At 52.7% G+C, this 26,139-nt stretch overlaps 4 protein-coding genes across 9 annotated transcripts in view; 2 read left to right on the top strand and 2 right to left on the bottom strand.

Annotated features, from left to right (window-relative positions):
- The first annotated feature begins 6 nt into the window (after positions 1-6).
- On the top strand, positions 7-3,756 carry MIF4GD (MIF4G domain containing). Its single transcript, XM_019644334.1, has 6 exons — positions 7-161; positions 1,065-1,196; positions 2,051-2,160; positions 2,370-2,525; positions 2,617-2,709; positions 3,227-3,756. Exons 2-6 carry the CDS (start codon positions 1,109-1,111, stop codon positions 3,452-3,454), a joined length of 675 nt encoding a protein of 224 aa, XP_019499879.1. The 5' UTR covers positions 7-161; positions 1,065-1,108; the 3' UTR covers positions 3,455-3,756.
- Positions 3,757-3,893: 137 nt separating this feature from the next.
- MRPS7 (mitochondrial ribosomal protein S7) lies at positions 3,894-7,123 on the bottom strand. 3 transcript variants are annotated; one of them, XM_019644332.1, is made up of 5 exons: positions 6,983-7,123; positions 6,051-6,242; positions 5,875-5,938; positions 5,325-5,492; positions 3,894-4,518 (listed from the first exon to the last, which is right to left on the bottom strand). In XM_019644332.1, the coding sequence occupies exons 1-5, from the start codon at positions 7,048-7,050 to the stop codon at positions 4,297-4,299; spliced, it is 714 nt and encodes a 237-aa protein (XP_019499877.1). In that variant the 5' UTR covers positions 7,051-7,123; the 3' UTR covers positions 3,894-4,296. The 3 variants fall into 3 exon arrangements, with proteins under 3 accessions (XP_019499877.1, XP_019499878.1, XP_019499876.1); XM_019644333.1 differs by having other exon boundaries at positions 6,915-6,996; XM_019644331.1 differs by lacking the exon at positions 6,983-7,123 and adding an exon at positions 6,788-6,907.
- On the top strand, positions 7,113-20,804 carry GGA3 (golgi associated, gamma adaptin ear containing, ARF binding protein 3). Of its 2 annotated transcripts, XM_019644326.1 has the most exons (17): positions 7,113-7,226; positions 11,861-11,945; positions 12,077-12,152; positions 13,460-13,558; positions 14,279-14,402; positions 14,610-14,713; positions 14,847-14,927; positions 15,286-15,423; positions 15,974-16,055; positions 16,158-16,274; positions 16,557-16,799; positions 17,195-17,265; positions 17,494-17,810; positions 18,041-18,237; positions 18,562-18,731; positions 18,903-19,013; positions 19,241-20,804. In XM_019644326.1, the coding sequence occupies exons 1-17, from the start codon at positions 7,187-7,189 to the stop codon at positions 19,349-19,351; spliced, it is 2,166 nt and encodes a 721-aa protein (XP_019499871.1). In that variant the 5' UTR covers positions 7,113-7,186; the 3' UTR covers positions 19,352-20,804. The 2 variants fall into 2 exon arrangements, with proteins under 2 accessions (XP_019499871.1, XP_019499872.1); XM_019644327.1 differs by lacking the exons at positions 7,113-7,226; positions 11,861-11,945; positions 12,077-12,152 and adding an exon at positions 14,027-14,110 and having other exon boundaries at positions 13,469-13,558.
- Positions 20,805-21,266: 462 nt separating this feature from the next.
- Positions 21,267-26,139, bottom strand: part of NUP85 (nucleoporin 85) — a 29,560-nt gene continuing 24,687 nt past the window's right edge. For 2 of the 3 annotated variants that reach the window (XM_019644328.1, XM_019644330.1), the window contains exons 12-18: positions 25,994-26,077; positions 25,784-25,849; positions 25,447-25,598; positions 24,603-24,720; positions 24,404-24,504; positions 22,326-22,477; positions 21,484-21,952 (exon numbers count right to left, since the gene is read on the bottom strand). In XM_019644328.1, the coding sequence (XP_019499873.1) occupies positions 21,725-21,952; positions 22,326-22,477; positions 24,404-24,504; positions 24,603-24,720; positions 25,447-25,598; positions 25,784-25,849; positions 25,994-26,077 (901 nt within the window). In that variant the 3' untranslated portion in view covers positions 21,484-21,724. The other variant, XM_019644329.1, reaches the window with a different exon arrangement.

Raw genomic sequence — 26,139 nt, 5'->3', positions numbered from 1 at the left:
CCCCGGGCCCGCCCTCGGCCGCGCACCGGCGCCGCGCTGGGAAGTGACCTAAGCTGAGGCGAGGCGCGACTGGTCTCGCCGGCTGCGCTGTGGACGCGGGGCGCGCGCACCATGCCCGTCGAAAGGCCTCCGGGCGCGCGGGCGCGATGCCGACCCGGCAGGTGGGTCTCGACGCTCACACCGCCCCTGCCTTCCGCGGGACACAGGCCGGCGGCCTGCGCAGCAGTCCCTGCGCTGCCAGGAAGGGCGTTCCGGGGTTAGGGGCCCCCTCAGGTCGTCGTCTCCTTTGACCAGGGGGAGGCACCGAGTTCGGAGTGGTGCCTCCAACGGGACTACCTCTGGGAGACACGAACAGAGCTCGGGAATTGGGAGTCCTGCGTGGGCAGGGCCGGGGTTCTGCCACTCGGGAGGCCAGTTTAACCAGTCCGTCCCTGGGAGAAGCTATCCAGGACAGGGGCGTTCGGGCTCCCAACCGTTGAGGCCGCAGAGAAGGCTCCTGCGCCCACCCACGCAGGCTGGTTCCAACCCCAAGGGCGGGTCTTGTGGCCTGAGAAGGACTCTGTCCAACGTTGAGGGAGAGGGTTAGGGAAAGGAACTTGGGACGCTGCTGGGACCGCTGTGCCTAGCTTGGCGCCCCCAGCCCTCTCCTGGTTGGGAATTGTTGCTGGGCCAGCAGCTTCCAGGCGGGTTTCTGTAGGCAGAGCGAGTGTCTAATATCCACCTATCTATACCCCCAGCCCAGCGCACCCCACGCCATCCCACCCTTGGTATCAGCTGAGTATAACCCTGCCTCCTGCTGGGACTGGCAGCGTTCACCCTTCATCTCTTTACTCTTGTGTAATCCCAGAAGCTACAGGGGATTCTAAACTGAGCAGCAGGGGCCTGGCTGGTGCCGACTCCACCAGAAGCCAAGCTTGGGTGCTCAGCCAACCACCAAATGCCAAGGACAGCCCAGGACCACCTGTCCCAAGCGCTGGCCAGCCCCACCCAGGGCCTGCAGACTGGGAACCCCAGCCCCACGCTCCACATCTGAGACCTGCCCCTTCACCTCTCCTCCTCCCCAGGTGCTGTCACTAGTCCCACCCCAGTAAAGAGCTGCTGGGGCTGGATGGTCATGGGGGAGCCTGGTAGAGAGGAGTATAAAATCCAATCTTTTGATGCAGAGACCCAGCAGCTGTTGAAGACAGCGCTCAAAGGTGAGCATGGGAAGCCCCCCGAGCCTGGGTCCGGGCCCACGGGGACAGGACTGGAGGACGGAGCCTTAGCTTGGGAATGCCCAGCCCTCTCTTCCATTTCTGAGGAGTCAGGAACGTACCTCTCGAACTGGAAGACAAGCTACATTCAGACCAGGATTTAGGAGTGTGCATCATAGAGTCACCTCTCAGAATGTAAAGTCGTAAAGTCTTTTTTTAAAGTTGAAGTACTGGTGAAATGGGGGTGGGACACAGAGGTCACAGTTCCGGTCCCTTAAGTCCTTACACGGGACCCGGCTCTGCATTGCTGCAACCAGCTCTCTTGAATACGCCAAGCTGCCTGACTTGGGACAGAGGGGAGAGTGTTCTGCTTGGAAGAGGAGATAGAGTAATTGTCCTGGACCAAGGCCTTCCTGCAGCACTCAGGACGAAAGTTAGACTAAGCTAACCATTACCAGTGCCCATCACATGCCAAGCTAAGCCTGTGGGGGAGGCCCTGCCTGGCCTGCTCATGTCAGGGGTTCATGTGTGTATTATGAGAACACTTTCTGTGATATTGCTGTCAAAAAGTTATTCAGTGAGCCTTCCTCAACCTAGTGCTAGATGTGTCCTAAAAAACTAGCACTCTTTGGTTAGTCTCTGACCCCATAACCGTCCCCATTTCCTCTGGTTGGGCCACGAGGAGACTCATGGTTCGAGCAGCTCCGGTGTGGTTACTTCTCGGTATGTGTTCTGGATGCTTTGAACCTAAGCATATAACGGGAGTGCTTTTTGTAAACATCTCCAATCCTTAGGAGGGGGTGGAGGCAAATGTGATAATTAAGTAGATCGAGACTGCCTGCCTATCTTTACCCCAGATCCAGGCGCCGTAAACTTGGAGAAAGTGGCTGATGTGATTGTGGATCATTCTCTCCAGGACTGTGTGTTCAGCAAGGAAGCAGGACGCATGTGCTACGCCATCATCCAGGTTGGGTGGGGTTGGCAGAAAGGGGGAGATGCTTTGAGGAAGGTGCTTCAGGAGTGGGCAGAGGCCTGGCCAGCAAGGCAGAGATGCAAAGAGCTTCCCTCACAGGCAGAGAGAGAAGCAAGCCAAGAGGGTCCTCAGCCATGGAAGCTCGGGTGGGGGTCGCCACGGCGCTGCTCCCCACCACTCACCATCCTTTCCCTGGCTCACAGGCAGAGAGCAAGCAAGCAGGCCAGTGTGTCTTCCGGCGTGGGCTCCTCAACCGGCTGCAGCAGGAGTACCAGGCTCGGGAGCAGCTGCGAGCCCGCTCCCTGCAGGGCTGGGTCTGCTATGTCACCTTTATCTGCAACATCTTCGACTACTTGAGGGTGAGGCCCCAGCAGCCACCCTGTGTGGCAGAGACGGCCTGTCTCCTGAGGCCACTACTAAGCCAGTGCTCTGGCCCGTTCTCCCCCACAGGTGAACAACATGCCCATGATGGCCCTGGTGAACCCTGTCTATGACTGCCTCTTCCGACTGGCCCAGCCCGACAGTCTGAGGAAGGAGGAGGAGGTGGGTGGCCCTGGCACGGAGGCTTTCGAGGGCATCACTTCCTGGGGCAGGAGCCTGGTGGGGGCAGTTAAGGCCTGTCAGTTACAAGACAAGCTGCCAGGTCTGGAGTTTATCGACAGCAGAGAGCGGCCAAAACCTACTGGCTCAGAGGCTTCCGCCCCAGCAGGAAAGCCAACCTGTGACAGGAACAGTGAGAGCCCTGACCAGCTGTGGATAGATGGCCAGAAACCAAACCAGGGTCAGGCAGTGTGGGCAAAGTAGGAAAGCGGGGTTAAGTGGCAGTTTGGAGACAGGGCCTGAGTCCAGTCTGGCTCAGATGAAAAGACCTTAGGCAAGTCCCTGAACTTGCTTCACCTAAGATGTGGATAATACCCACTGGGCACGTGAGGATGAAGTGGAAAACGTGTCCAGAGCCAAGCACGGTGCCTGGCACCGCAGCAAGAGCTCAGTTAATGGCTGCTCTGTGAGAGGCTGGCCCTGCCTGGGCGGGGGTGTCACCTCCCACTGTCCCCTGCAGGTGGACTGCCTGGTGCTACAGCTGCACCGCGTTGGGGAGCAGCTGGAGAGGATGAACAGGCAGCGCATGGATGAGCTCTTTGTCCTGATCCGGGATGGCTTCCTTCTCCCAGTGGGCCTCAGCTCCCTGGCCCAGCTGCTGCTGCTGGAGATCATCGAGTTCCGGGCAGCTGGCTGGCAGACGACCCCAGCTGCCCACAAGTATTACTACAGTGAGGTCTCTGACTAGGCCTCCAGATCAGGCCTCCTCCCAACCCAGTAGTGGTCTTCGCCTCTCCCAGACACCTTCCCTTCCGACTTCCAACAGCTCCCAAGACATTTCCCACTCATACGGCAGTCCTGCCATGAATCCCTTCCCTCCTCCTTCAGGAATTGGGGAAGACACCACATAGACACCCCTCACCCCCCGCCCCACTCCCAGTCCAGCCCATCTCCTATCACCTTCCACCTGGGCCCGACAGAGAAAGGCTACTCCTAACAACCACCACACTGTGAAACCATTGGTGCAACAGCTAGCTTGGTGCCTCAGTTTCCCCTCTGTAAAATGGGTACCCATAGCCACTGGTGGGTTGCTTGGGAATGCCAAGGGGCAGAGGCACAGAGCACACGTCACACCAGAAACTGCGTTTTATACATTTTGTATAAGAACTACTTTGGAAACGAGCCTATTTCCTGCAGTTAGTTTTAATGAATGGCAGTACTGCAATCACATGCTAACACCAGTTCAGGGTGAGGGTTTTCTAATAAACCTTTCTGATACTAAAACTGCTTCCTTTCGTACCACCCAAACGTCCATCCCAAGCAGAGGGAAGGAAAGACTGGATGGGCCCTAAGTTTCTTGGGGGAAATCCAAGTCGATGTGTTCTTTGTAAGATGGGGCAGGGAGAGCGAGTTCTAGCCCACAGAGAGAGGACTAGCAAGCAGAACATCCTGCTCCATCCTTCCTGTGATACCTGCCTGCCCTTAAAGAGGAACTACAGCCTTGACCCACAGGTATTTTTCAAGGTAGCAGTGGCTCCCATCATTTCTTGCAGCAGAGAGCCCTGGGCTTCTGGAGCCTCTGCCCTCCCTCTACCACCAGCGGTAGTGGGCCAGGGCTCGGTTGGCCTCCGCCATCTTGTGCATGTCATGCTTCCTCTTGATCACAGGGCCCTGGTTGTTAAAAGCCTGCAGCAACTCGTGTGACAGCTTCTCCGGCATCAGCATCCGCCGGTGCTTCTTCTCCCTGCACTCAGTAATCATCCACTTCATGGCCAGGAAGCGACGCCGCTGGTCGGCTAGTGGCACAGGAACCTGCCAAGATAGGACAGGAGCTAGCTGGTCCAAAAACTGGCCGCCTGCCGCCTCCTTCCTCCATGAGCTTTAAGGAGTGGACACAGGTTCCCTCTGAGCCAGCCCTAGCAAGGCTCCTGAGAGGGGCCGGTCTTTTCTTCTCTGAGCTTCCCTCACCCTTGGGTGACCTCCGTGTAGCAGACATAGGAGGCATTTATTGAGCAAGTGTTCATTAAGCACTGACCTCTTTCACCTGTAAGCGGAAGCTCAACCAAGTTGATGATAACAAGCACCAATTGGGAAAAGCCCCGTCAGATGGTGACTTAGCCAACTCAGATGGTGGATGCCAAAAAACAAGACCTTGGTCCAAGAATCATTTGCCAGGCCCCCACTATGTGCCAGGTATCGTGCCACACCCTAGGGACATGGACATTAATGAGAACGTCTCTACCTTTATGAGGTTTACATTGAAAAAGGAGAAGACGAGACACCCACTTTTAACAATGAAAAATATTAAATGCTATAATAGAGGCACCTACTTCAGTTCAACAAATGGTGATGAAGCAGGTCAAGTGCCACGCTAGACACTGGTGTACAAAGATGACGTATAAACATAGTCCCTCACCATGAGAGGCTTACAGATTAGATCACAAGATGCTGGACAGAAGTGGGTGGGTTCCAGAAGAGATCACTTGGATACCTTGTTCTCTTCCATTTTCTGCACGTGATTTTTATACTATGGGACTCAGAAGATATCAGATCCTGACAGTTCTGGTCCCTAGAAAGCTATCAATCTTGACCTAACTCTTCCTGCCCTGATCACTCACCTGGTAGAAATGGCCACCCTTGAGGATAGGTACCAGCCCAATCACAGGCTCACAGTTTTTCAGAGCTTGGTGGAAGATGGTGTAGGGATTTCTTTCAATGGTTGCCTGTTCCTCTGCAGGAGCAGCATGGTACTTCTCAAACTGCTTCCTTTTCACAGCTTCCAGAGTCTGCAAAGGGATACAGTCAATGGAAGAGGCTGTCCCCAGACTTCCTAAAGGATTTAGGAAGCTGAGCTGGTATCTTGCCCTTTAGTCCCATTACCCAGCTCTTCTATAGCAGTGCAGCTCCTCCCTCAGCACTTCTAAGACTAAGTTCTTAAGTGCCTCCCTCTTTCCTGGATTAGGACAGAAAGAGGGAGCTAAGATTGATTGGGTGGTGCTGGAATGGCAGTTGTTGACTCCTGCAGCATTTCATTAAAGCCCCACCCCAACACAGACACACAGGGAAGTTAATTTTAATGACAAGTATATGAATCCCTTCTTTTTTATGCAACTGAAAGCCAAGTACAAAGCTATAGGGGAAAGATGACAGGAAAGAGGTACTCTTTACCTGTGTCATGAGGGATCTGGCCAGTACTTTGTTTCCTCCTTTCATCATCATGTTGGTGAATTTACTTCAAGGAGAAAAGCAACAGGTTTAGCTTTCCAAGGCTGTATCACAGACTCCTTACTGTAGCTCCTCCCTTGTATTGTCCCAGTAGAACAAAAGTTTTGTTTTCATCTAACCTGATCAATGGGTCTTCAAACACAGAGCTTGTTTTCGTCGCTGGGGTAGCTTTGATATGCTGAGTCTTCCTGAGCTCCCGATCCATCTTCTCTTCCTCAGTCAGCTCGGCCAAGGGCTTGCGGTAATATTCCTTGTCAATCTGGGGGTCCCTGTATTCAGGACCATAGCGGCTCCACCTCACCTGAGTTAGCCTGGGAGGGTGGGGGGCGGGGAGAGAGAAACAGAAGAGGCGGGCAAAGTTGACTCCACAAGTGAAAAGTCTTGACTTAACAATAGGCATGTTTGCCAACCCGCCAAGAACAGCGCACACACCGCAAGCCAAACCTGAACTGCATAATTCTGGCTGTTGTCCTAAGAGGTAGGTGGGCCTCCCCCCAAACAGGCCCGAAAAGTCTCCTCGTCAAGTGCCAACGGTAAGGGCAGGCTCTTGAACTTCAGGATACGCACCCGCTTATGCATCTCTCTCCCCATCTCCCAACACAGAAAACCCCAGCTCTGAGCTCTTTTAGCAAGACCGCACTTTCAGTTCCGAGTTAGAAGATCCTCAGGCAGAGGACAATCACTAAGCCTTCAGACTGGCCCAAAGTCACACAACTAGTTAAGAGGCTTGGAATCAGATACCCCGGCCCCCAGGCTCTCTCCAGCGCTCCTCGCAGTCTGCCTGTGGCTCCTTTCCTTCCCCGCAGGTCTCTCCGTGAAGACCCAAGCGGCCCCCAGCTGCCCGCCACCTTCTCACCCTGGAAACCGCAGTACAACACTCTGCACGCCCAGCGTTAGGCCCGACCACCCTCGCACAGCCTTCACTGCGGGGGCAGCCATCTTGGCTTGCCACGAGGACCCCACAAGAACTGCCCTCGGCGTGCCTGAGCAAGTGACGGACGACGGAGAAAAGGCTCGACAGGGTCCCAAATCTGCGCATCACCCCATTAACCTGGGCGTTAACAGTCTCTCACTCCGAGGTCCAAAGGGAAGAGTCAAAAGGAAACCCTCGCCTCCCATTATCAGTCGCAGTCTGGCGCGACCCTCAGTGGCAGCGCTCGCTCCTCTCAGGACCCCATGCAGGCCCCGCCCCGGTCCGTCTCTTGCAGGTTATCGCGAGATTTGAGGGCGCGGGGCTGGCCCAGGCGGCTGCAATATGGCGGAGACGGAAGGGGAGAGCTTGGAGTCCTGGCTGAGTGAGTATCCGCGGTCGCTTCTTCCTGCCCTTGAATACCGAGCTGCCCCGAACTGACCCTCTCCGTACCCCTACCCCCTCCCCGGGCCCCGCGGCGGCAGCCTGTGCCTTGGCTCGCCGTCACCGCGAGCATTCCGTGATCACGCCCCTTCTCCAGCGGGGTGCCTGGCCCCCGCCCGTCACCTGCTCCCAGTACTGCGGCGCCTCCTCTCTCTCCCACGCGCGTCGGCGTGAGCTCGGGTCCTGTCCCGGCCTCGCGGGCTCGGGAAAAGTGACAGCCAAGTGTTTCCGGCTGACATGCATTCGGCGCTTTGTGAGATTGTGGTGGGACCGCGGGCGGCTCAGCCCCTGACGAAGGGAAAGGCTCTGGATTTGGGCTGAAACTCCGGGAGCGGTGGATGCCACTGAGCATAGACACACAGCCTGAGAATTGTGATCGTGTATTCAAGGAGAAATGACCGCTTCGCGCAGGCCGAATGTTTGAAGTGAGAATAATCTATAAAGAACGATAAAGAACAAGAGCTCTATGTTTTTTCTGCAGTGCATGGTGAAGTCTATGCTGCCCCTGCCGCGCGCTCGTGCGCATGTACACACACACACACACTCTCTCACTTGAACATTTTAACGAGTCATTTGTTGGTAGCCTACTCTGAACAAAGCTGAGGAGCCCAGCCTGATCCTATAGTTATAGCGGTCTATTGCTGTAATTGCTAATGCATATAGTTATTAAGGAAATATAGGTTAACCTTTTTAGCTGGTAGTACTCTGCTGAAGGGTTAATAAGTTAACTTTCCTATGGACTAGAGGAGGCCTCTAGAAAGTAGACAAGCTGATGAGGCAGGTAGAAGACCTAGATATTATGTTTTGCAGGGATCTCTTATTTACTAGAGCCTCCAGATTCTTGGAGGGCATCACCTTCCTTAATATGAAACTCCCTTCAGGCAGTTGAACCTAGGTTACATTTGCAGAATCTTCAGTTGCAGGCAGGTCAGAAAGCCATATATATGGAACTGTTTGTTCTCCAAGGAGCTCAGAGTGCTCCAAAGACATGCATTTAATTCGTTTGTCCAATATCCTAGAGAAGCAGATATTACTGTCACAATTTCACAAAAAGAAGACATCCTGACTGATCAAACCACTGGCACAGAGCCCCCCAACTAGATATAACCACACTGGAATTATTTTGATTCACAGGCATTAATGGGGACATTGGAGTAATTTAAGTGACCTAAGCTGAGTTTAATAGGCTAGCATTAGAGTTATAATTTGAAATAGGAGAGGGACCTGTTTTTGAGGAAGAGTGGAGCTGGTAACGGGGAATGAGATGATGTCTATAGAGACTACAGGTGGTCCCCAACTTATCATCATTCAACATAATTTTTCGACTTCACAGTGGCGCTTTCTGTAGAAACTGTACTTCAAATTTTGAATTTTGATCTTTTCCCAGGCTAGCAGTGTGTGGTAGGATACCTCATGTGCTGAGCAGCGCCAGCAAGCAGCAGATCACGAGGGTGAACAACTGATACTTGACAGTGTACTGTGTTGCCAGTACTTTTTTGGATATTGTGTTCTGAGCACGTTTAAGGTAGGCTAGGCTAAGCTATGATGTCAGTAGGTTAGGTGTATTAAATGCATTTTTGACTTAACGATATTTTCAACTTATGGTGGGTTTATCAGGATGTAACCCCATCCTAAGTTGAGGAGCATCTGTAGAACCGAGATCGGCCTTTGACCCTTTCCCATTAGAGTGATATTTGGGGCCGTGCTAAGACTCCTTCCATTCCTGTCCTCTGTTCACCTTCACAGTTCTTATAACTTAGTGGTGTGACCTGTACCGAGTACACGAATACAGTGCTTGGGCAAGGAGCTTTTGAATGGTGGCATCATTTATAGAAATAGGGAAGTCAGGAAGGAGAAGTGATGGGTTTGTTTTTAGATTTGTTTCTGTACCAAAGTAGCACTTATAATTACACACTGTCTTGTTTTTGCTCTGGTTTGGTCTCTTGTGTTGTGACAGAAGAGCATAACCCCCTTGAGGGTAAGATCTGCGTCTCGTGCTTTTTCTGGAATCCCTCCAGTGCTTACCGTGTATGTCCTGCATATGTTCTGTGGGTGCTTAACCAAGGCTTGGTGATTGACCCAGTCTCTGTTGATTCAAGACCCTAGCAATGAAGGTTGACTCTCGACTCCCTTTCCACCCCTTGTTCTTGCCTCCACTTATTTCTAAGTCATTTGCTATGTGTAACTTGTCATCTCTGGAATGTGTGAGCCATGTTGGGATGGTATGGCCAGTGCTGCGATTTCCATTCCTACGTGACCTTTTGAGGTCCCCTGACAGTCAAGGCTGGTGATGGAATTAAGCTGAAAATGAGAGCAGAAAATCTAGAGGCAAACACAAAGGAGAATAAGGCTTTCAAAAGAGACCTGGAAATAGAAACCTTGAGTCAGGATAGAGCCCAGATAGGCGGTTCTAGAAGGCAGGGTCTGTAGGGGAGGCTCTGGTGTCACCTCTGTGCCAGGTGACGGAGAATGTAGAGTGGGTGGAAGGTTGTGTGCATCTGCTGGGGGAGGCAGTGGCAGACGAAGAGATTCAGTCACCCAGAATGATCCCCAGAGGTTTCTTCCGTTTTCTGTGGGTGATTGAGGTGTCCTTTCTGAGCTGGTGGAGAGCTGGTGGAGATACTCAGAAGTGGACTGACCATTGTTGCATCCAGGGCTTTTTGTGCCCCTGTGTAAGCAGAGCGCTCCTTGCACGTTTGCAGTAGAAAGTTCTACCAAGATGAAAGGAAGTGGGATTCTAAAGAAGTTGAACACAGTGAAAAATAAGCGGGTGTATTCTTGGAAACAGAAATGCTGTCGGAATTCTCGCAGGCCTGGGAAGAATACGGCGTTTGGTGAATGCTCATTGCCTGTGTTCACGTGTGTGGGGGGGGTCCACATCAGACTCCATATTTTGGAAGATGCTTTTCCAGTTGCAAACACTGGAAGTGAGTGGGCTGTTTTTTCTTACACCACGAGGTATGTGAATATTCTCAAAATGATAACAGCGATGAGGGGGGTGGACATGGCTCCTGAGACCATCTTATTTTGTATCCTACAGCCTCTTGATGTCATGAGAGAACTTCAAGCATCTCAAATGATAGGGATTAGTAACAAAGCCATGCTAACACCTGAGAAGATTTTAGACAACTGGTGGGAGAGACTTGGGGCTTCTCTGGAAGCTGACAGCTAGTAGGTCACAGTGGCAATTAGTAGCTACTCTTGATAGAATTAATCTCTCTTTTCTTCAAGCTTGACATTTTGAAGGGCTTGCTAATTCTCTTTTCAAGATTGAGGACAGGCGTCTCTCTTTCCCTCTAAATATGAACCTAACCCATCAGAATCTTTGCAGCCAGAGCAGAAACACTGCCAGGCAGGTGCAGCGTCCGCTGGTGCTGCGGCCTTCCCTCTGCCTCATCGTTTGCTGACCTCTTGTGGCTGGGGGTGGTGGTGGCGGCGGTGGTGGTGGCGACCTGGAGTCCCTATTAGGATTTGGTCATGGAGCTAGTGATTTTTAATGTTAGAAAAAAAGGAAGTTAAAAAAAGTCACGAGAAATCAGAATTCAGGAACTTCTAATAACAGCCCTTGTTGGCAGGGGCTTTTTCAAGCCTCTGTCTCTCTGCTTTTGGCCCTTGTGGAAATCTGCAGGAGGAGTGTGCGTATTTACAAAGGATATACGCCTTCAGCCTTCCATTTGTCTTCTGAACTTGGAGCCCTGAATTTAGCAGACAGCTTAAGAGTGCTGTCTGAGAGGGGCAGACTCTAAGATCTGAATCAGAGATGGGAACACATTTAAGCACCCTGAGCTGTGGCGGGGATAAGAGGGAAAAGAGGACCCACACCAAGTATTAGGAGACTTGGCATTTAGCACCTGGATTTTAAACCTCAGTGGCCCTCTCAGAGCGCTCTGACACTTGTCTTCGTCCTTGATCATGGAAGACCATTTGATCCTGAGGGCACTGAATACTCAAGTTTAGATTCTGTTTCTGTGACAGAAAGAGATAGCATAATGATTGGTGCTTAGTAGGGGTTCAGTAAATGTTGTTAGCTTAACTCAAAATTATGGTTATTATGTGCAATTTAAAAAACATTTAAAACATGAAGTTTAGGTCTCAAAAAAGGTTTTGAAAGGTAAGTAGGAAATGTATTTTCTGAGTATGTATACTTTTTATCAAGTAACCCCACTTCAGTTTCTCCAGGAAATACTTCTTGATCATTCCTTCTTGCTTAACACTTAGCTTATTTTTATATAGGTGGAGTAATCTATTTTTATTTGTTATATTAAACATTTTACAGAGGTATCTATTTGAACATTTTAGTCACTTATGTTTATAATCATTTGTGTTCTGATGTACTCTAAGCTCCATGAGGCTAAGGATTTGTTTTCACTTTTGTTTCTGACTTTCAAATACTGGACAGAAAGTAGTATTTGTATGTGACTTGCTGCCTGAGTGAACTGTTGAGGCTTCTCTATTGGAGAAGATATTTGGAAACAAACTTACCTTAACATCAGTGGCTAAAAATTGTGAGGAAAACCTTCCATTGTGTTCTCCTTGCTCTTTATAACAATTGTCCCCTCCTTTTTCTGTCCCAAGATAAAGCCACCAATCCTTCCAACCGCCAGGAGGACTGGGAATACATAATTGGCTTCTGTGATCAGATCAACAAAGAGCTTGAAGGGTGAGTCTCAAAGCTATTCGTGGGCAGATGAGATCCTTGACTGGAAAAGGAAAAGTAAACTGAGGCCAAGGAGGCCTAGCCAGATGGCCCCAGGGCCATTGTCTTGAAAGTACGGTCTGCTTGTCTCCCAGGCCACAGATAGCTGTCCGACTACTGGCCCATAAGATCCAATCTCCGCAGGAATGGGAGGCGGTCCAGGCCCTGACGGTAGGTTTTTCATTCTCACGGTGGATCTTCGTGAGCCCAGGCCCTTCCCAAACCCTACCTAGAACATGTTCAGTCTGCTGTTGCACAGATGGGCGTGCTCTTGTGCCAGCCACTGAGGCTTCAGAGCGGCCAGCACGGCCACATGGTCTAGTGGGAGGAGCACGGCGGCTAAGGGAGGGAGCCCGAGGCAGAGGCCCTGAGCCCAGGGTGGGGCTCGGAGAAGAGACGCTGGCAGAGCTGTCTTGCCAGTTAAGAGTTGGCCAACTGAAGAAAAGTGAGGTATAATTCGTTCTGTAGCTAAAAGTAGCTACAGTGAAGGCTCACACCAACGGGTGGATCTCAGTGTTTATTCAGACCAAGAGAATTCAAGACGTGGAGCTGCGCGCAGCACTTGGCGCCTCCAGGCTCTGCCCTAAACCAGAGTGCAGCCGAGTTCCGGAAAGATGGGAGAGGAAATGGTCCTGGAAAAAGCGTTTAGACAGCCCACGTGCACACCTGTCATGTTCACTGTAGAGCAAAAGGCCTTAAAACAGTGGCTTTCAACTGGGGGTGTTATGCCCCCCAGGGGACATTTGGGCACATCTGGAGACACTAGGTTGTCACATGTTGGGAGGGTGTCATGTGTCTGGTGGGTAGAAGCCAGGGGTGTTGCTAAACACCCTGTAATGCGCAGGACAAGCTTCCACAACAAGGACTGACCAGCCCAAAATGTCAGTGATGGCAGTTGAAAAACCCTGCTTTACAAACACAAACCAATACAGGGAGCACTGGGGTGGCATGCTCCTTGGCATAAGTTGCAGGCACAGGAAAGCTTAAGGTAGCTTTATGTGCCCCAGCAGGAAAATAGACGGGAGCAGGGGGAGGGAAAATATGCCACCTAAAATGAAGAAAAAAATTTAAACATGATCTCCCACCTCCCTAAAATGTTGATCAGCTTGTGGCAAAAATCCTGGACCTTGAGTCAGAGAAACTGTCTGGGCCTCACTTTCGTCATCTATAGAATACGAGGGCAGAATTTTGCAGGAAGGCACCGTGCAGGACAGCCAGTCGATCTTTCTTGGTATTCGGGTTTCTGTAGTTCCTGTTAAGCTTTCCCAGAAGAGGTTTGCAATTTGAGAGACATGGGTTGTCGGTAACGCTGTTGCCCTGATGTTCCCTGCGGCCAGCTGTGCTTACATCTCGTCCTGATTAGTTCCTTCCTTGGGTGGATATTTACTCGGCGCTCCCTGTGTGCTGGGGCCTGGCTGAGCGCAGGTCCCATGCTGACCCGCACCCCCATTGAGCACCTGTCCTCTGTGCGGTTACAGGTGCTGGAGGCGTGCATGAAGAACTGCGGGACGAGATTTCATAACGAAGTGGGCAAGTTCCGGTTTCTGAATGAGCTCATCAAAGTCGTCTCGCCAAAGGTTAGTCAGCGGCAGTTTCCTCATTTCCTGGAACTTCTCTTGTGTCACCCCTTCTCCCATCGTACTGGCTTTCACTGCACAAACAGCGTCTCTGGATCTGAGATTGTCCGTGTCCTGTCTTTAGAGAGCTAAGCCCTGAGGGTAGCAGCAGGATGACCATGCAGGCCACAGGGACTGGCAGCCCTCTCTGGGACAGGCGGGCTCCCAGCCTAAATGTGACAGTGATGTGGGAGCAGCTGTGTGTGGATAGGGGCAGGCCTTTGGGCTCCTAGTGACAGCAGCCACTGTTCTTTGGCTGACCTCACGTGGATACAAGGACCTGCCTCCCATGGTACTCAGCTGCTCAGGTTCTATTTCTTGCCGGTGTTACTTAAGTTCTGGGCACCGCTTAAAGCAAAGGGAACAATTCTTCATACTAAAGACATTCTCGTTAACCTCTTTGGGATAAAATGTAGTTGTTTCTGGCAGATGGTGCATGGAAACTCAGTGACAAGCTGCCGGCCCCCTGCCTGACCACAGACTGTATCCCAGATGGGTACAGCTCTGCCAAAGGTAGTCCCCCTACCTGCTGTCTCACACACACCTGATCCCTGCTGCTTTCCCATAGGGTTAAGGACTGGAACTTGTTAGCAACCATTTCATTGCTATGAAGAGAGCCTTCCCACTGCCTCTGCCTCCGACTGCACTTACTAGGTTTTCCCGTTTTCTTTTGCTTCTTAGTACCTGGGGGACAGGGTGTCTGAGAAAGTGAAGACCAAGGTTATCGAGCTGCTTTATAGCTGGACGTTGGCTCTGCCGGAAGAATCGAAGATCAAGGATGCCTACCACATGTTGAAGAGACAGGGTGTGTGCCTACCTTCCCTCCACCTCCATGCTGCCCCAAAGGCTGGCCAGGCCAGGAAGGATGAGGGGGTATCTGCCGTCCCCCTGCTAAGACGGCGGGGAGGGCTTGGCTGGGGTTTGATCACAGGGATGTGCCCCGTTGCTGTGTGAGGAAGGGCCACAAGGTTTCCTCAGCCTGATGAACACTCTCCCTTGTGTCACCTTTCAGGCATAGTGCAGTCTGACCCACTGATCCCTGTGGACAGGACACTGATTCCCTCTCCACCACCTCGTCCCAAAAACCCCGTTTTTGATGATGAGGAGAAATCCAAGGTAAAGTGCATCCCGCCTGCAGCGTCCTCAGGCGAGGTGTGATCTTGCTTAGTGCTGCGGGAACTCCCGCTCCGCTGGGGTCGTCCCAGTGGGGTGCACCTTTCCCTTCGCCTTTGATACCCTCCTCTTCCAGCTTTTAGCCAAGTTGCTGAAAAGCAAAAACCCAGATGACCTGCAAGAGGCCAACAAGCTCATCAAGTCCATGGTGAAGGAAGTGAGTGGCCCTGGGCCTTGTTGCGTGGGGGGCAGGAGCCTGTGGCCCAGAGCAGAAGTCCCTTCCCCTGGCACTAGGCCTGCTGTTCACCCTGCCACCAGCCCTCACCTGGTGAGGTCAGAGAATGGAATGGAGGAGCAAGAGTAGATGGGGCCATTTTGGGGGTGAGAGAGGGCTGCTATTTTAAAAGAAAAACTGTAAATTGGGTCCAAGACCTGTGGTTGCCAAGAGTCAGGCATTAAGAGGAGCTTCCAGGGTCCGGCCTCTGCTGGGGGGAAGGTGTGGGCCTTGCTTGGAGGGCTCGGGGGCAGCGCGCCGGGTTTAACGGAGCACTTTCTCTTGCTCCTCTTGGACACAGGACGAGGCGCGGATCCAGAAGGTGACCAAGCGTCTGCACACGTTAGAGGAGGTTAATAACAACGTGAAGCTGCTCAGCGAGATGCTGCTTCATTACAGCAAAGAAGATTCTGCAGAGGCAGATAAAGAGCTCATGAAGGTACCGCCCCGCGAGGACCAGAGCTGGGCTCTGGTCTGGGTGCCTTTGCCAAGTACCTGCCCTGTTGACGCTGCTCCACACCTGTGGCCCCTAACTTACTGACCGGCACACCAGCCAGTTAGAGAGTGGTTGGTGCCCCCATTTACACAGGAGCCATGGCTAACTCACCCCATGCAGGAGCACTATGTATACACATGACTCTGCAGGCTTGTTGTTGGCCTTGCCTCCTGCAGAGGTCCCCTGTGCCCCTAATGTGGCACCTCAGTCCTTGGTCACATAGGTACTCTGAATTCTGAGCATGTGCCCGCCAGGGAGGCGGGAAGGGATGTACTTCCCCCTTGTCCGTCCCACTGACCTCTCCACCTAAGCAGGTATCTTGGGTGACACAGTGTGGTGGAGGGTGGTGGCAGAGGACTTGCACTCTGAGCCCAGCTCTGCCAGTAACTGCCTGTGGTAGCAGGGGAGCCCGTGGTTCTCTGGGCGGGAATGCTGAATTAGATGACTCCAAGGGCCTGTGAAGCTCTGGTTTTCATGCCTGGGTCTCTTTCAGGAGCTGTTTGATCGGTGTGAGAATAAGAGGAGGACTTTATTCAAACTAGCCAGCGAGACAGAGGACAATGACAATAGTTTAGGTGAGCAAAAGACTAGTTGACAAGGATGACCCAGGAATTTGGATTTGTGTGTGGTTGGGGAGTTGTCATGGCCAGGAATAAGAAGTCTCTTTTCTGTTCTAGGGGACATCCTACAGGCCAGTGACAACCTCTCCCGGGTCATCAACTCATATAAAATAGTCGTTGAAGGGCAGGTCATCAATGGTGAGGTGGCCACCTCAACCATGCCTGACAATGAAGGTAAAATGTTTGGTGCCCCAGTTCCCACCTCCAGGCCGCAGGTACAGGTTGAGCAGCTGTCAGCCCACAGGGCCTGAGGGGAGTCTAAGCCATTCCTAACGGCTCTCTAGCTGCAGAGGCCATGGCACACGGACAGGGTTCCCTACCTGCCTTTGCTTTTCTGTGTTCACCTGGCACAGGCGCCCTTAGATTAGGCCAGAGACTGTGCTCAGGGTTTTGCCTACTGCTCTGTATCCACTAGAGTGGCCCCTAATTATTTCTGTCTCCTGCTCACCCATCCAGGAAACCACCACTCCAGTAACCCAGGCACTCTCATTGACCTCGCGGAGCTGGATGCGCCCAGCAGCTCATCCCCAGTGCTGGCCCCAGCCCCCGAGCCACCCTCGGGCATCCCTATCCTCCCGCCACCCCCCCAGCCCTCAGGACCTGGGCGCAGCCGCTCGTCTAGCCAGGCTGAGGTCCCCCCGGGGCCCAACACCGCCAGCAACGCCATCTGCTTGCTGGATGAGGAGCTGCTCTGCCTGGGTGTGTCTGGGAGGGAGGCAGCAAAGGGCTCTTCCAGCAGAGCCGGTAGAGAAGACAAGATGGCGCGGGATTGGGAAGAGGTCTGAGGGGTGTCCCGTGTGCTTAGCAAGGGTCGTGAAGGGGACTTCAGTTGTAGGGAGAGTCAAGTTCAGGGGTCTCAGGCCTACAGGGCCGTCTGTACGTGGACTTTGGGGTGGAAACGGTAGATCCCAATGTCTTGCTCTACTTCCCTCTCCCCTGGAGCCCCCCCCCCAACTTGAAGGACTCCCCTCTGGAGGTTGCCTGTACCCTCTCCCCACCGACGGACGTCATTTTTGTTGTGACCCTTCCGCGGGAAAGGTAGGGCTGGGGCTGCCCTAGCCCAGAGCCTCTTCTCATCAATCCTTTGTTCTCAGGCCTCACTGACCCAGCCCCCAGCGTTCCTCCCAAAGAGTCTGCCGGGAACAGCCAGTGGCCCCTGTTCCAGGTAGGCGCACACATGACAACACGGAAGCTCGACAACCTTGGCTTACTAGCGTCATCCGTTCCTGACTAGTGCTCAGCTGCAGTTAGCTGCAGCCCTTACCCCCTGGGGCCCTGTCCTCCGAGGGCTGCTTATCCAGTGGGGTTGTAACAGGGCCTCCAGCAAAGGTGTCGGGTGGCGACCTGAAACCCTCTGTACCCTGTGCTCACTCACGCTTTCCATTCCCAATAGAATGGACAGTCGGACCTGGACTTCTTCAGCCCCAAACCTGGGACTGCCGCCTGTAGTCCCCCAGACAGGCCTGACCTTCAGTCCTCAGCTACCCCTACAGGCAACTCCCAGGCTCCGCTGCCGCCCCCCTTTCCAGCTCCTGTGGTCCCAGCCAGCGTTTCTGCCCCCAAAGCAGGCTTTTTGTTCCCCACTGGACTAGCCCCAGCTTCGGCCCCAAAGGCTGAGCCCACAGCCCCCGGGTACCATGGCTCAGCTTTGGGCGACAGCACCCCGCACCAGCTGGATGTGCTCGATCAGCTTCTGGAAGAGGCCAAAGCGTAACGAGTGGGAGAGGGGGGGTTGGGGAGGCTTGGGCCTGGGCTTGGTAGAACCAAAGGCAGCTCATGGGTTGGGGTGCTCCCTTGTGGTCTGACCTGTCAGGCCGGAATCTGGAAGCTAGGGATGGGGTGCGAGCCAGCTCTGGCAGGGGGCAGGGGTGTGCTTTGTGAGGGGTTGACCCAGCGGCTGTGCCTGGTCTCTGACTTGCCTTGTCCTTCCTGCCTCCCAGGACATCAGGCCTGGTGAAACCCGCCTCCTCCCCTCCGATCCCCACCAGCACCTCAGCTAGGCCTCTCCTGCCCTTCTCCACAGCGCCTGGCAGCCCTCTCTTCCAGCCACCTGTCTTCCCGTCCCAGGGCAGCCCCATGAAGGGGCCTGAGCTTTCCCTGGCCAGTGTCCATGTCCCCCTGGAATCGATCAAGCCTAGTAGGTGTTGGAAGCTTGGGGCGGGAGGGGTAGCAGGGCCCACAGCTTGCAGTGCTGCGTGGAGTGTCAGGCGGGTGGGTCGGTCCAGGCTCTCCCTGCTGGGGTCCCTTAGTCAAACGTAACCCGCCTTCTTGTCGTCTTGGCCTCTGCTTGTTGCTGCTGTGCACCCTTGTGACGTTCTGACAGCTCTTCCCCAAGCTCCTCCAGGGAGCCCCGTCACCACATGGGTGCGCACTCTCCCCACTTGGCTGCAGCAGGCATCCCCAGGGCTGCTGGGTAGTGCAGAGCTGCCTCCTCCCGCACCCACATGTCGCATCCTTACAGGCAGCGCCCTTCCTGTGACCGCCTATGATAAGAATGGCTTCCGCATCCTCTTCCACTTTGCCAAGGAGTGTCCCCCAGGACGGCCCGATGTGCTGGTGGTGGTGGTGTCCATGCTGAACACGGCTCCCTTGCCAATTAAGGGCATCGTGCTGCAGGCCGCAGTGCCCAAGGTACCCCGGGCTCCTGGGGCCTCTAGAGGCAGAAATTCCCTTCATCTTGGACCCACTGTGTTGAGGGCTTATATGGCCAGCAGGTGGCAGTGTGTCTGTCCACTGTGACCAAAGTGGGTCTCATCTCAGGGCACCTGCCATCTCTCCATAGGACCTTCTCTTTCTTTTTAGTCAATGAAAGTGAAGTTACAGCCACCCTCTGGGACAGAACTCTCTCCATTTAGCCCCATCCAGCCACCTGCAGCCATCACCCAGGTCATGCTGTTAGCCAATCCACTGAAGGTGAGCTAGAACCGGGGGTCCCAGCCTGAAGCCCCAGATTGAGACCTCGGGACCATCACCTTCCAGCCTTTGCCCCTGGCTAGAGGCCACCTCCCAACCAGAAGTGTTTTTACTGTAACATTAACCCCTGTCCATTCCCTACTTTGATTCAGTGGCTGAGCAAGGATGGGGTGGCCGGAAAGGGCCCTGGGGGTAATGGAGTCTCACTCATGGCCCCTCTGTCACAGGAGAAGGCGAGGCTTCGGTATAGGCTGACCTTCGCCCTGGGGGAGCAGCTGAGCACGGAGGTGGGTGAGGTGGACCAGTTCCCTCCAGTGGAGCAGTGGGGGAACCTATGACGCAGCAGGATGCTGTCATCTCCACTTTGAGGCCCAAGCAGGCTGCCCCGAGATGGGAAGGCTCTCCGGGTCCAGTCATTCTCATGTTCTGACTGCAGTGCTTAGAGCTTTGGTGTGGAATGGGCCCTGGGCACTGCTGCCAGGAGCTGAGCTGCTGCTGTAATGGTCTCTCCTTTGGCCCCTTAAAAGGACCTGTTTTATCTACCTGTGTGACTTGAAGTGGCCGTGTACTGTCAGGTGGGATGTGGCCCCAGACTCTGCACTACTGCCCTGGGAACATGGACCCAGTGCTGGACGAGGGTGTTCCCCTCACGCGGGCATCCCGATGCCGCAAGGGAGGAGGTCTCTCAAGAGACTTGGGGCCCTCGAGAACCATGTCGTCACACCCCCATTGCTACTCTGTGCTTCCCCTTCTGGCAGGCTCCTGCTCCTACCTCCATGGAGGTGGGCAAAGCCGTGGTCCCAAATGGGCCTGGCACAGAGCAAGGAGTTGGTGTGCTGCTTCCCTGGACAGCAGCATCCTGGAATGTGTGCTTGTCCCTGGCGGTGGCAGACTGTGTCCTATGGACCTCTGGGCAGGATGTGGCTCTCAGCCTGTTAGAAACATAACTTGGCCTCAGGGCAGCCTAAACTAAGGATAGGAAAGAAAATGGAAGCGAACCCGTGTTCCCTCTTCTCTGGAAGCAGGTACTCAGAGCTTTCTGGGAAAAGTGTGCCTCCCACCATGGGAACAGGCCATCCTACTCACTACCTCTTGCTTGGCATGAAATAAACTGCTGTCTTGCCCTTCAGGTCTCTGAAGGGGGAGACAACTCCTGCCACCCTCTGTGTCCTGCTTCGGCCTCCCTCTCCTCCCACAGATGGCCTGTGGTGTGGCATACCGTCAGAATCAGTAGGCCTCAGGGTCAGGCACGTTGCACTAGACTTAAGTCCCTACCTGCTCCCAAAAACTGACTGTCCTCAGCTGCTGAGGGGTCCTGTCAGCAACATGTTGGGTCTGGAGGTGGTGAGATTAAGGGCATGCTTGAATCGAGTCACCAGACCCTACCGCTTCAACAGTGCTCAGCCTCAGGCGGCGTGTGCTGGGACTGTAGGCCTCCCGAGGAGCAGGAAAGTGAGAACCATCAGCTGTGGGAAGAGCACACAGCTCACCTGAGCTCGGCTGGACGGGTTCGGAGCCATCTCCAGGGGAAGGTGACACAAGCTGCGCTCCCTGACCTTCCAGGCGTCCTTACTCTGTCGAGAGGTCATCTTCCCCTCCCCCACCATCTTTAGTAAGCAGGTTTCACTGCTTCATTAGGATAAGTCAGAAGTGAACTGAGCTCACTCCTTAAGGAATAAAGGCAGAGCTTTCCAGAGACCGGCTGCTGCAGCCCTGGAAAGGTCTGAGATTACCACATGGAAATGGATCTTTATACTAAGCTTTAGACATTAAAATTATTTATGAGTGTTACTCGTTACTGGTGAGGTCACTGATTGATGACAAACATCTATACTGGATATATATATATATATACACACCAACTCTGCTGCCCTTGTTTTGCTGCATGTGAAATAAAAACATTTTCACCCTCCTTGGAATCCTTCTACTATAGACACCATTCACCCCAGTGGGGTGGGGAAGTGCCACGTAGGAATTCCAAAAGTAGACATCACCCAGGTCGTTCAAAAGTACAGCTCCCTGAACCTGTTTCTTTTTTAAAGGAGATAACCTGAAAGTTAACAGATGAGTATTTCAGATGATACTGAGGTGAGGCCTGATTTCAGAAGCACAAATAAGCACTGAAGGCTCCTGTCCCAAGTTTGTCATTACAGGCAGGAGGGCACTGCACTCACCAGTCATAACCTCTGAGGGGGGCTTTTTCTCTAAGGAGACAGGGAAGTCAGTTCCATGTCAAAGAAAACAACAACTAGCTGAACTCTGCAAGAACTTGCCTTATATTTAGAAAAGAAAACATTTTTTCTTTAAAAATGTATATACACTGCCATACAAAGATACCATGCTGGAGCAGCTCTCACTGGCCTCATGAGCCTCCCAGTGAGCCTTCTTTTACAATCGCCCGAGCAAGATTTCGTGCCAGAGCAAGTCTCAGCATTTCCACCTTGGTGGTCTCGATGTCATCATCCTAAAAGCAAAGAGAGCCACATGAGGCAGCGCAGGGAGTGATCCTTGGCTCCCAAAAGCTCTTATCTAACCCCAAGGCAGAGAGAGGGCGCTGAACTTTAGGTAGCAGCTTCCAGCAAGCTCCCCAGGGCTGCATGCAAAAAGAACCGCTGCAACTGGGCGACAGGAAAGAAAAACAACCAGAACACTAGAATCACCCCTATTTTCTCAAAAGGAGTTGGTGTGTCAGTTACAGGTTAAGAGGTACTTTAAGAGGCATATGAGTTTGTAAGGGGCCAGCGCTTGCAGGGGGAGGTGGTGGGGAGCCTGAGGTGGAGGGCGCATTTCCTTAGCTCCACTGTGGGACCAACCCAGAAAGCCAAAATGACCTGGAGCTGCAGAGCGTCAGGCTCTCCATGCACTGGCCTTCCTGATCCTGAGGTCAAGTCCTCCAGACATCTCATCAGCTCGTACGTTTTCTCTGCTGAAAAAATCACCTAGGAGAGAGGCGGCTTCACTTAGCTGCTCCCCAGCTGAGGCCTGAACTGGTTTTGGCCTGAGCCCAAGTTCAGAGACAGCCTTCCCTGCATGCTCTTGGAGGGGTGTACTTTGTATATGCAGCCCTGGGAGTGCAGAGCACCCCTATTCTCAGTCCCAGCCCTGGGCTGGGTATGCTCAGTAGACAACTGCCTCATTTCAAATTAAGTAGTTTTTCTCGTGTGGGTATTAGATTTCCACAGTAGATGCTCTGGGGGCTATGTGCACACAGAGCCCCCTACTTGGGATATGAGGTATGTGTACATGTCTGCAACCGCTACAGAATGAAGCACAGTCAAGGACTACGAAACTCAGAGAAGACAATCACTGTACCTGTTTCTGTTCCAAAAGGGGTAGGGCATCTGTTAGGAGTGTCATCCAGAAAGACCGTGGGGCAATCTGAGAAGTCATCAATGACAGGAGAAGAGAAGCAGCATCAACAAAACGCTTCTCTCCATATAATCGGTGGAACTCACGGTACTTTCCTATCGAGAAAAGAACACTAGGTCACCTCTGGCCCTAAACAAAAATAGGCCCCAGACCAGCCATTCCAGAGCAGAGAGAGTTCCAGAGCTGTCTCCAAGCTCACGGACCAACGAGACCAAAAGGATTCAAAACATGCTTTGAAGGGGCTCCACTTGAGCCAAACCTGGGAAAACGTAAGCATCAAAATAAACCAGAGTCGGGGTTGGCCAAGTTGCTCAGTTGGTTGAAGAGCTTGCTCAAGAGTGCGAGCTCTGAGCAACAGGGTTGCTGGTTCAATTCCCACATGGGCTAGTGAGCGGCACCCAAGCTGAGCTGTAGCTGAGCTGCCAACAGGTGGCAGGATGCCAGGTGAGAGCACGCGCTCCTAACAACAAGGTTGCCTGTTCGATGGTGAGCTACGCCCGCCCGCAGCTAAGACTGAACTCCACACCTTGAGCTGAGCTGCCGCCCAGATGGCTCAGTGGATAGAGCGTGTGCTCTTAACAACAAGGCTGCTGGTTCAACTCCCTCATGGGATGGTGGCTACGCCCCCCCACAACTAAAATTGAACACAGCACCTTGAGCTTAGAGGCCACGAACTGCCAACGGGAAGCCAGACGGCGACTGGCGCCCTCCACAACGAAGACTGAACAACTTGGCTGGTCCCCTTCCCCAATTCCCCAACACTGTTCCCCTCCCCCAATTCCCCAATAAAATCTTTAAAAATAAACAAACAAGTAATGTGTTATAAGAGGTTGAATAAAAGAACCCATGAGTCCATTCTGATGTAAATGAAAGAATAAACAGGGATGAAGGAAAAGCTTCCATATGGTGGAAATGTCAACTAAAACAAGGAATGTAGGTGAAAGTTTGATGAGGAAAAAGATTTAAATAATCCCAAAGTTTCTCTCCACAAATCATTCTATCAAAGGGCAAATCAGTGCTGCATGGAGGAGACACCTAGTGAATGCCACTTTAACCAAGTGATCAAAATGAACACCAACAAGGGGACACACAGCACCAAAGACACCTCACCTCGGTGGCATTCCTGCACCAAATACAATCAGAATCTGATCACGAGGAAAATCAGATAAACCCAAATTGACATTCTACCAGAGCGCTGAACTGACTCTTCAAAGTGCCATGGTAAAGAAGCACCAAGAGGGCCGACCGAGTGGCGCGATGGTTAAGAGCTGGCTTGGGACGCCAGAGGACCCCGGTTCGGATCCCACCAACTTGGGCCAGTGAAACAACATCCTCCACAACTAGACTGAAGAACAAAAGGACAGCAACTTGTCTGTTCCCCTTCCCACGATTCCCCAGTGCTATTCCCATCCCCCCAATTCCCCAATAAAAATCTTTAAAAAAAAAAAAAGAAGCACCAAGAAAGGAAGAGGCACTTAGAGACATAACTAAATTCGTGAGCCCGCACATGATCAAGGGCATTATGGGACAACTGGTATAATGAGAATACAGACTGTGGACTAGATGAGAGGATCATATCAACGCTGAATATCCAGATTTTGATAAATGTGATATGAGAGAATGCTCTTCTTAGGAGCATTCTTATAAACATGCTCAAGTGTTTATAGAGGGAAACAATGTCGCCAACTTACTTTCAGATTGTTCCCCAAAAACCTGACTAGACGAGAGAAGGATAAAACAAATGAGGGAAAATATAAACAAGTGGTGAATCTGGATAAAGTGTATATGGGTGTTCCTAATTCCTTATCCTACTTTTGCAACTTTTCTCTAAGTATGAATTTACTGCAAAAGAAAATCTTCTGAAAAATATGCTTTGCAGAACCTGGCACACAGGGTTCCATGTGGTTTGGAGTGTGGGCTTAACAGAAAGGAAACACTGGAGAAGTTTAGTTAGTCCCTCCCATCTCTACAACTGTCTATTGGTGCTGAAAGTACAGGGCACAGAGCCCAGCGAGACTCACCCAGGAATGTCAGACGATCACTGAGCATCATGGCTGGCCCCAGGTTGTCAATAAGATCCAAATCGGAAAAGCAGCCTCGTTCACAGTAATCCCTGAGGAACCTGTAAGGCCCACGGATATCAGAGCAGCAGTCCCAGGTCCACCTCAGCCTCCCAACTTCCCCGACAGTCCCCGGGAAGCCAGCACTGGCTGAACCCACCTGTCTGACACCAGCGTGGCAAAGGCAGCATCTTTGGCTCGAATGCTCCACGAGAGGGCGGAGCCCAGGCGATTGTTGCGAACAGCTTTCATGGCTAAAATCTTACAAATGCTGCGAACTTTGCAGTCGAAAGGAGAAAAGGCAAACCTTTCACCTTACAGATCACTCCATTCCTGAACCCTGCTGGGGTGGGGGCAACCTTCCCACCTCCTCTCAGCCTTCCACAGCCTCCCCTCCTCCCGGGCTCCAAATACAGCTTGGTCAGCAGAACAGGGAACTTGGGTTTATAAATTGTCTCCTGGCTGTTAACAGTATGACCCACACTGACAGGACTGGCTCTGTGAGTGGGTTTGATTTCGGGAGCGACAAGATTTTTATTACTCCCCACAGATCAGCTCCTCCATTATCTGTCCAGGTGCCAAAATCCTATCAGCCTTTAGGTCTTGAATGCCATATGCTTTCAAAGACAGTCCTAAACATGCCAGTGCCTCTGGGAAGAATAACAGTTTTTTTATCAATCAACAGTGAGGGAAGAGAAGGGGCAAACTTCATCGCTGCTTCCTTCCTGGGCCCTTCCTGAGCCAGGTCCTGCGGTCCCAGAGCCAGCCTTAAGCTAGCAACAGCAACCCACTTGGGACAGGGAAACTCAAAGCTGACCCCAGCCCTGACCTCTTGGAGTAAGTATAAGAGGTCAGGATCCTTTTGAAAGGCAACATGCTTGACTGCTTCTAGGACCCAGCGGCTCCCTAGCTCCTTGTCCCTTCCCAGTAATTTTCCTGTGTTTTTGTTTACTTCTTGGCATCCACTGCCAGGCCTCTTCCCAGTGCCAGGAGGGCCACCTCACCTTGCTCAGTCATCTGCCGCTGCTCGCAAATCCGCAGAACCTTAAGTGCTTTCTGCTCAGTGCTCAGAGGGATCCGCTCAATGTGCAGCTCCAAGGAGACTCGGCCCAGCTCAGGGCAGTAGTCAAAGTAATCCACCCCCAGCTGCCACAGGCTGCAAAGGTCCAAGGAGAACAGATGTTAGGGCGCTGCTCTGGGGCTTGGCATCACGACATGGCTCCTCCCCAGGACCCCTGTAGCCATCGGAGAACCAAACAGGAGAGTGGAGTCCAAGTCCAAGCTCCAATGGCACCCACGTGCTGAAGAGCACCCTGCTGTCTCCCCCTGGGGCCTTCCTACCTGTGATGAGCAAACAGCCCCGACGCATATTCCAGCAGGATGAATTCTCTCATGTTGGATCCAAAGCTGGAATAAAACCTAATGTGAGCCCAAGGCTCCTGGCCGGTTCCCTTCAAGGCTGCCCAACCTCCCTTTTAGGCATTCAGTTCACCTCTACCCTCAAGGGCCCGGGTGGTGGGGAGAAGAGGGTTGGCATGGTCCCCCACTTACTAGAGGTTGTGTGACTGGAGAAGATTGCAGTGATCCAGCAGGTCTGTCAGGTGGGCCACAAACCACCAGTTGCTTAGGGCGATGCTGTAGGTTCAGACACCAAGGCAAGGAAGTCAGGGTGAGAAGCCATGGCCCACATGAGTGGG

The sequence above is a fragment of the Hipposideros armiger genome, unplaced genomic scaffold (assembly GCF_001890085.2).
Source record: "Hipposideros armiger isolate ML-2016 unplaced genomic scaffold, ASM189008v1 scaffold_87, whole genome shotgun sequence".
Classification (NCBI taxonomy): domain Eukaryota; kingdom Metazoa; phylum Chordata; class Mammalia; order Chiroptera; family Hipposideridae; genus Hipposideros; species Hipposideros armiger.
The sequence above is the reverse complement of the archived record's forward strand: the minus strand, read 5'-3'. Positions and strand labels throughout refer to the sequence as shown.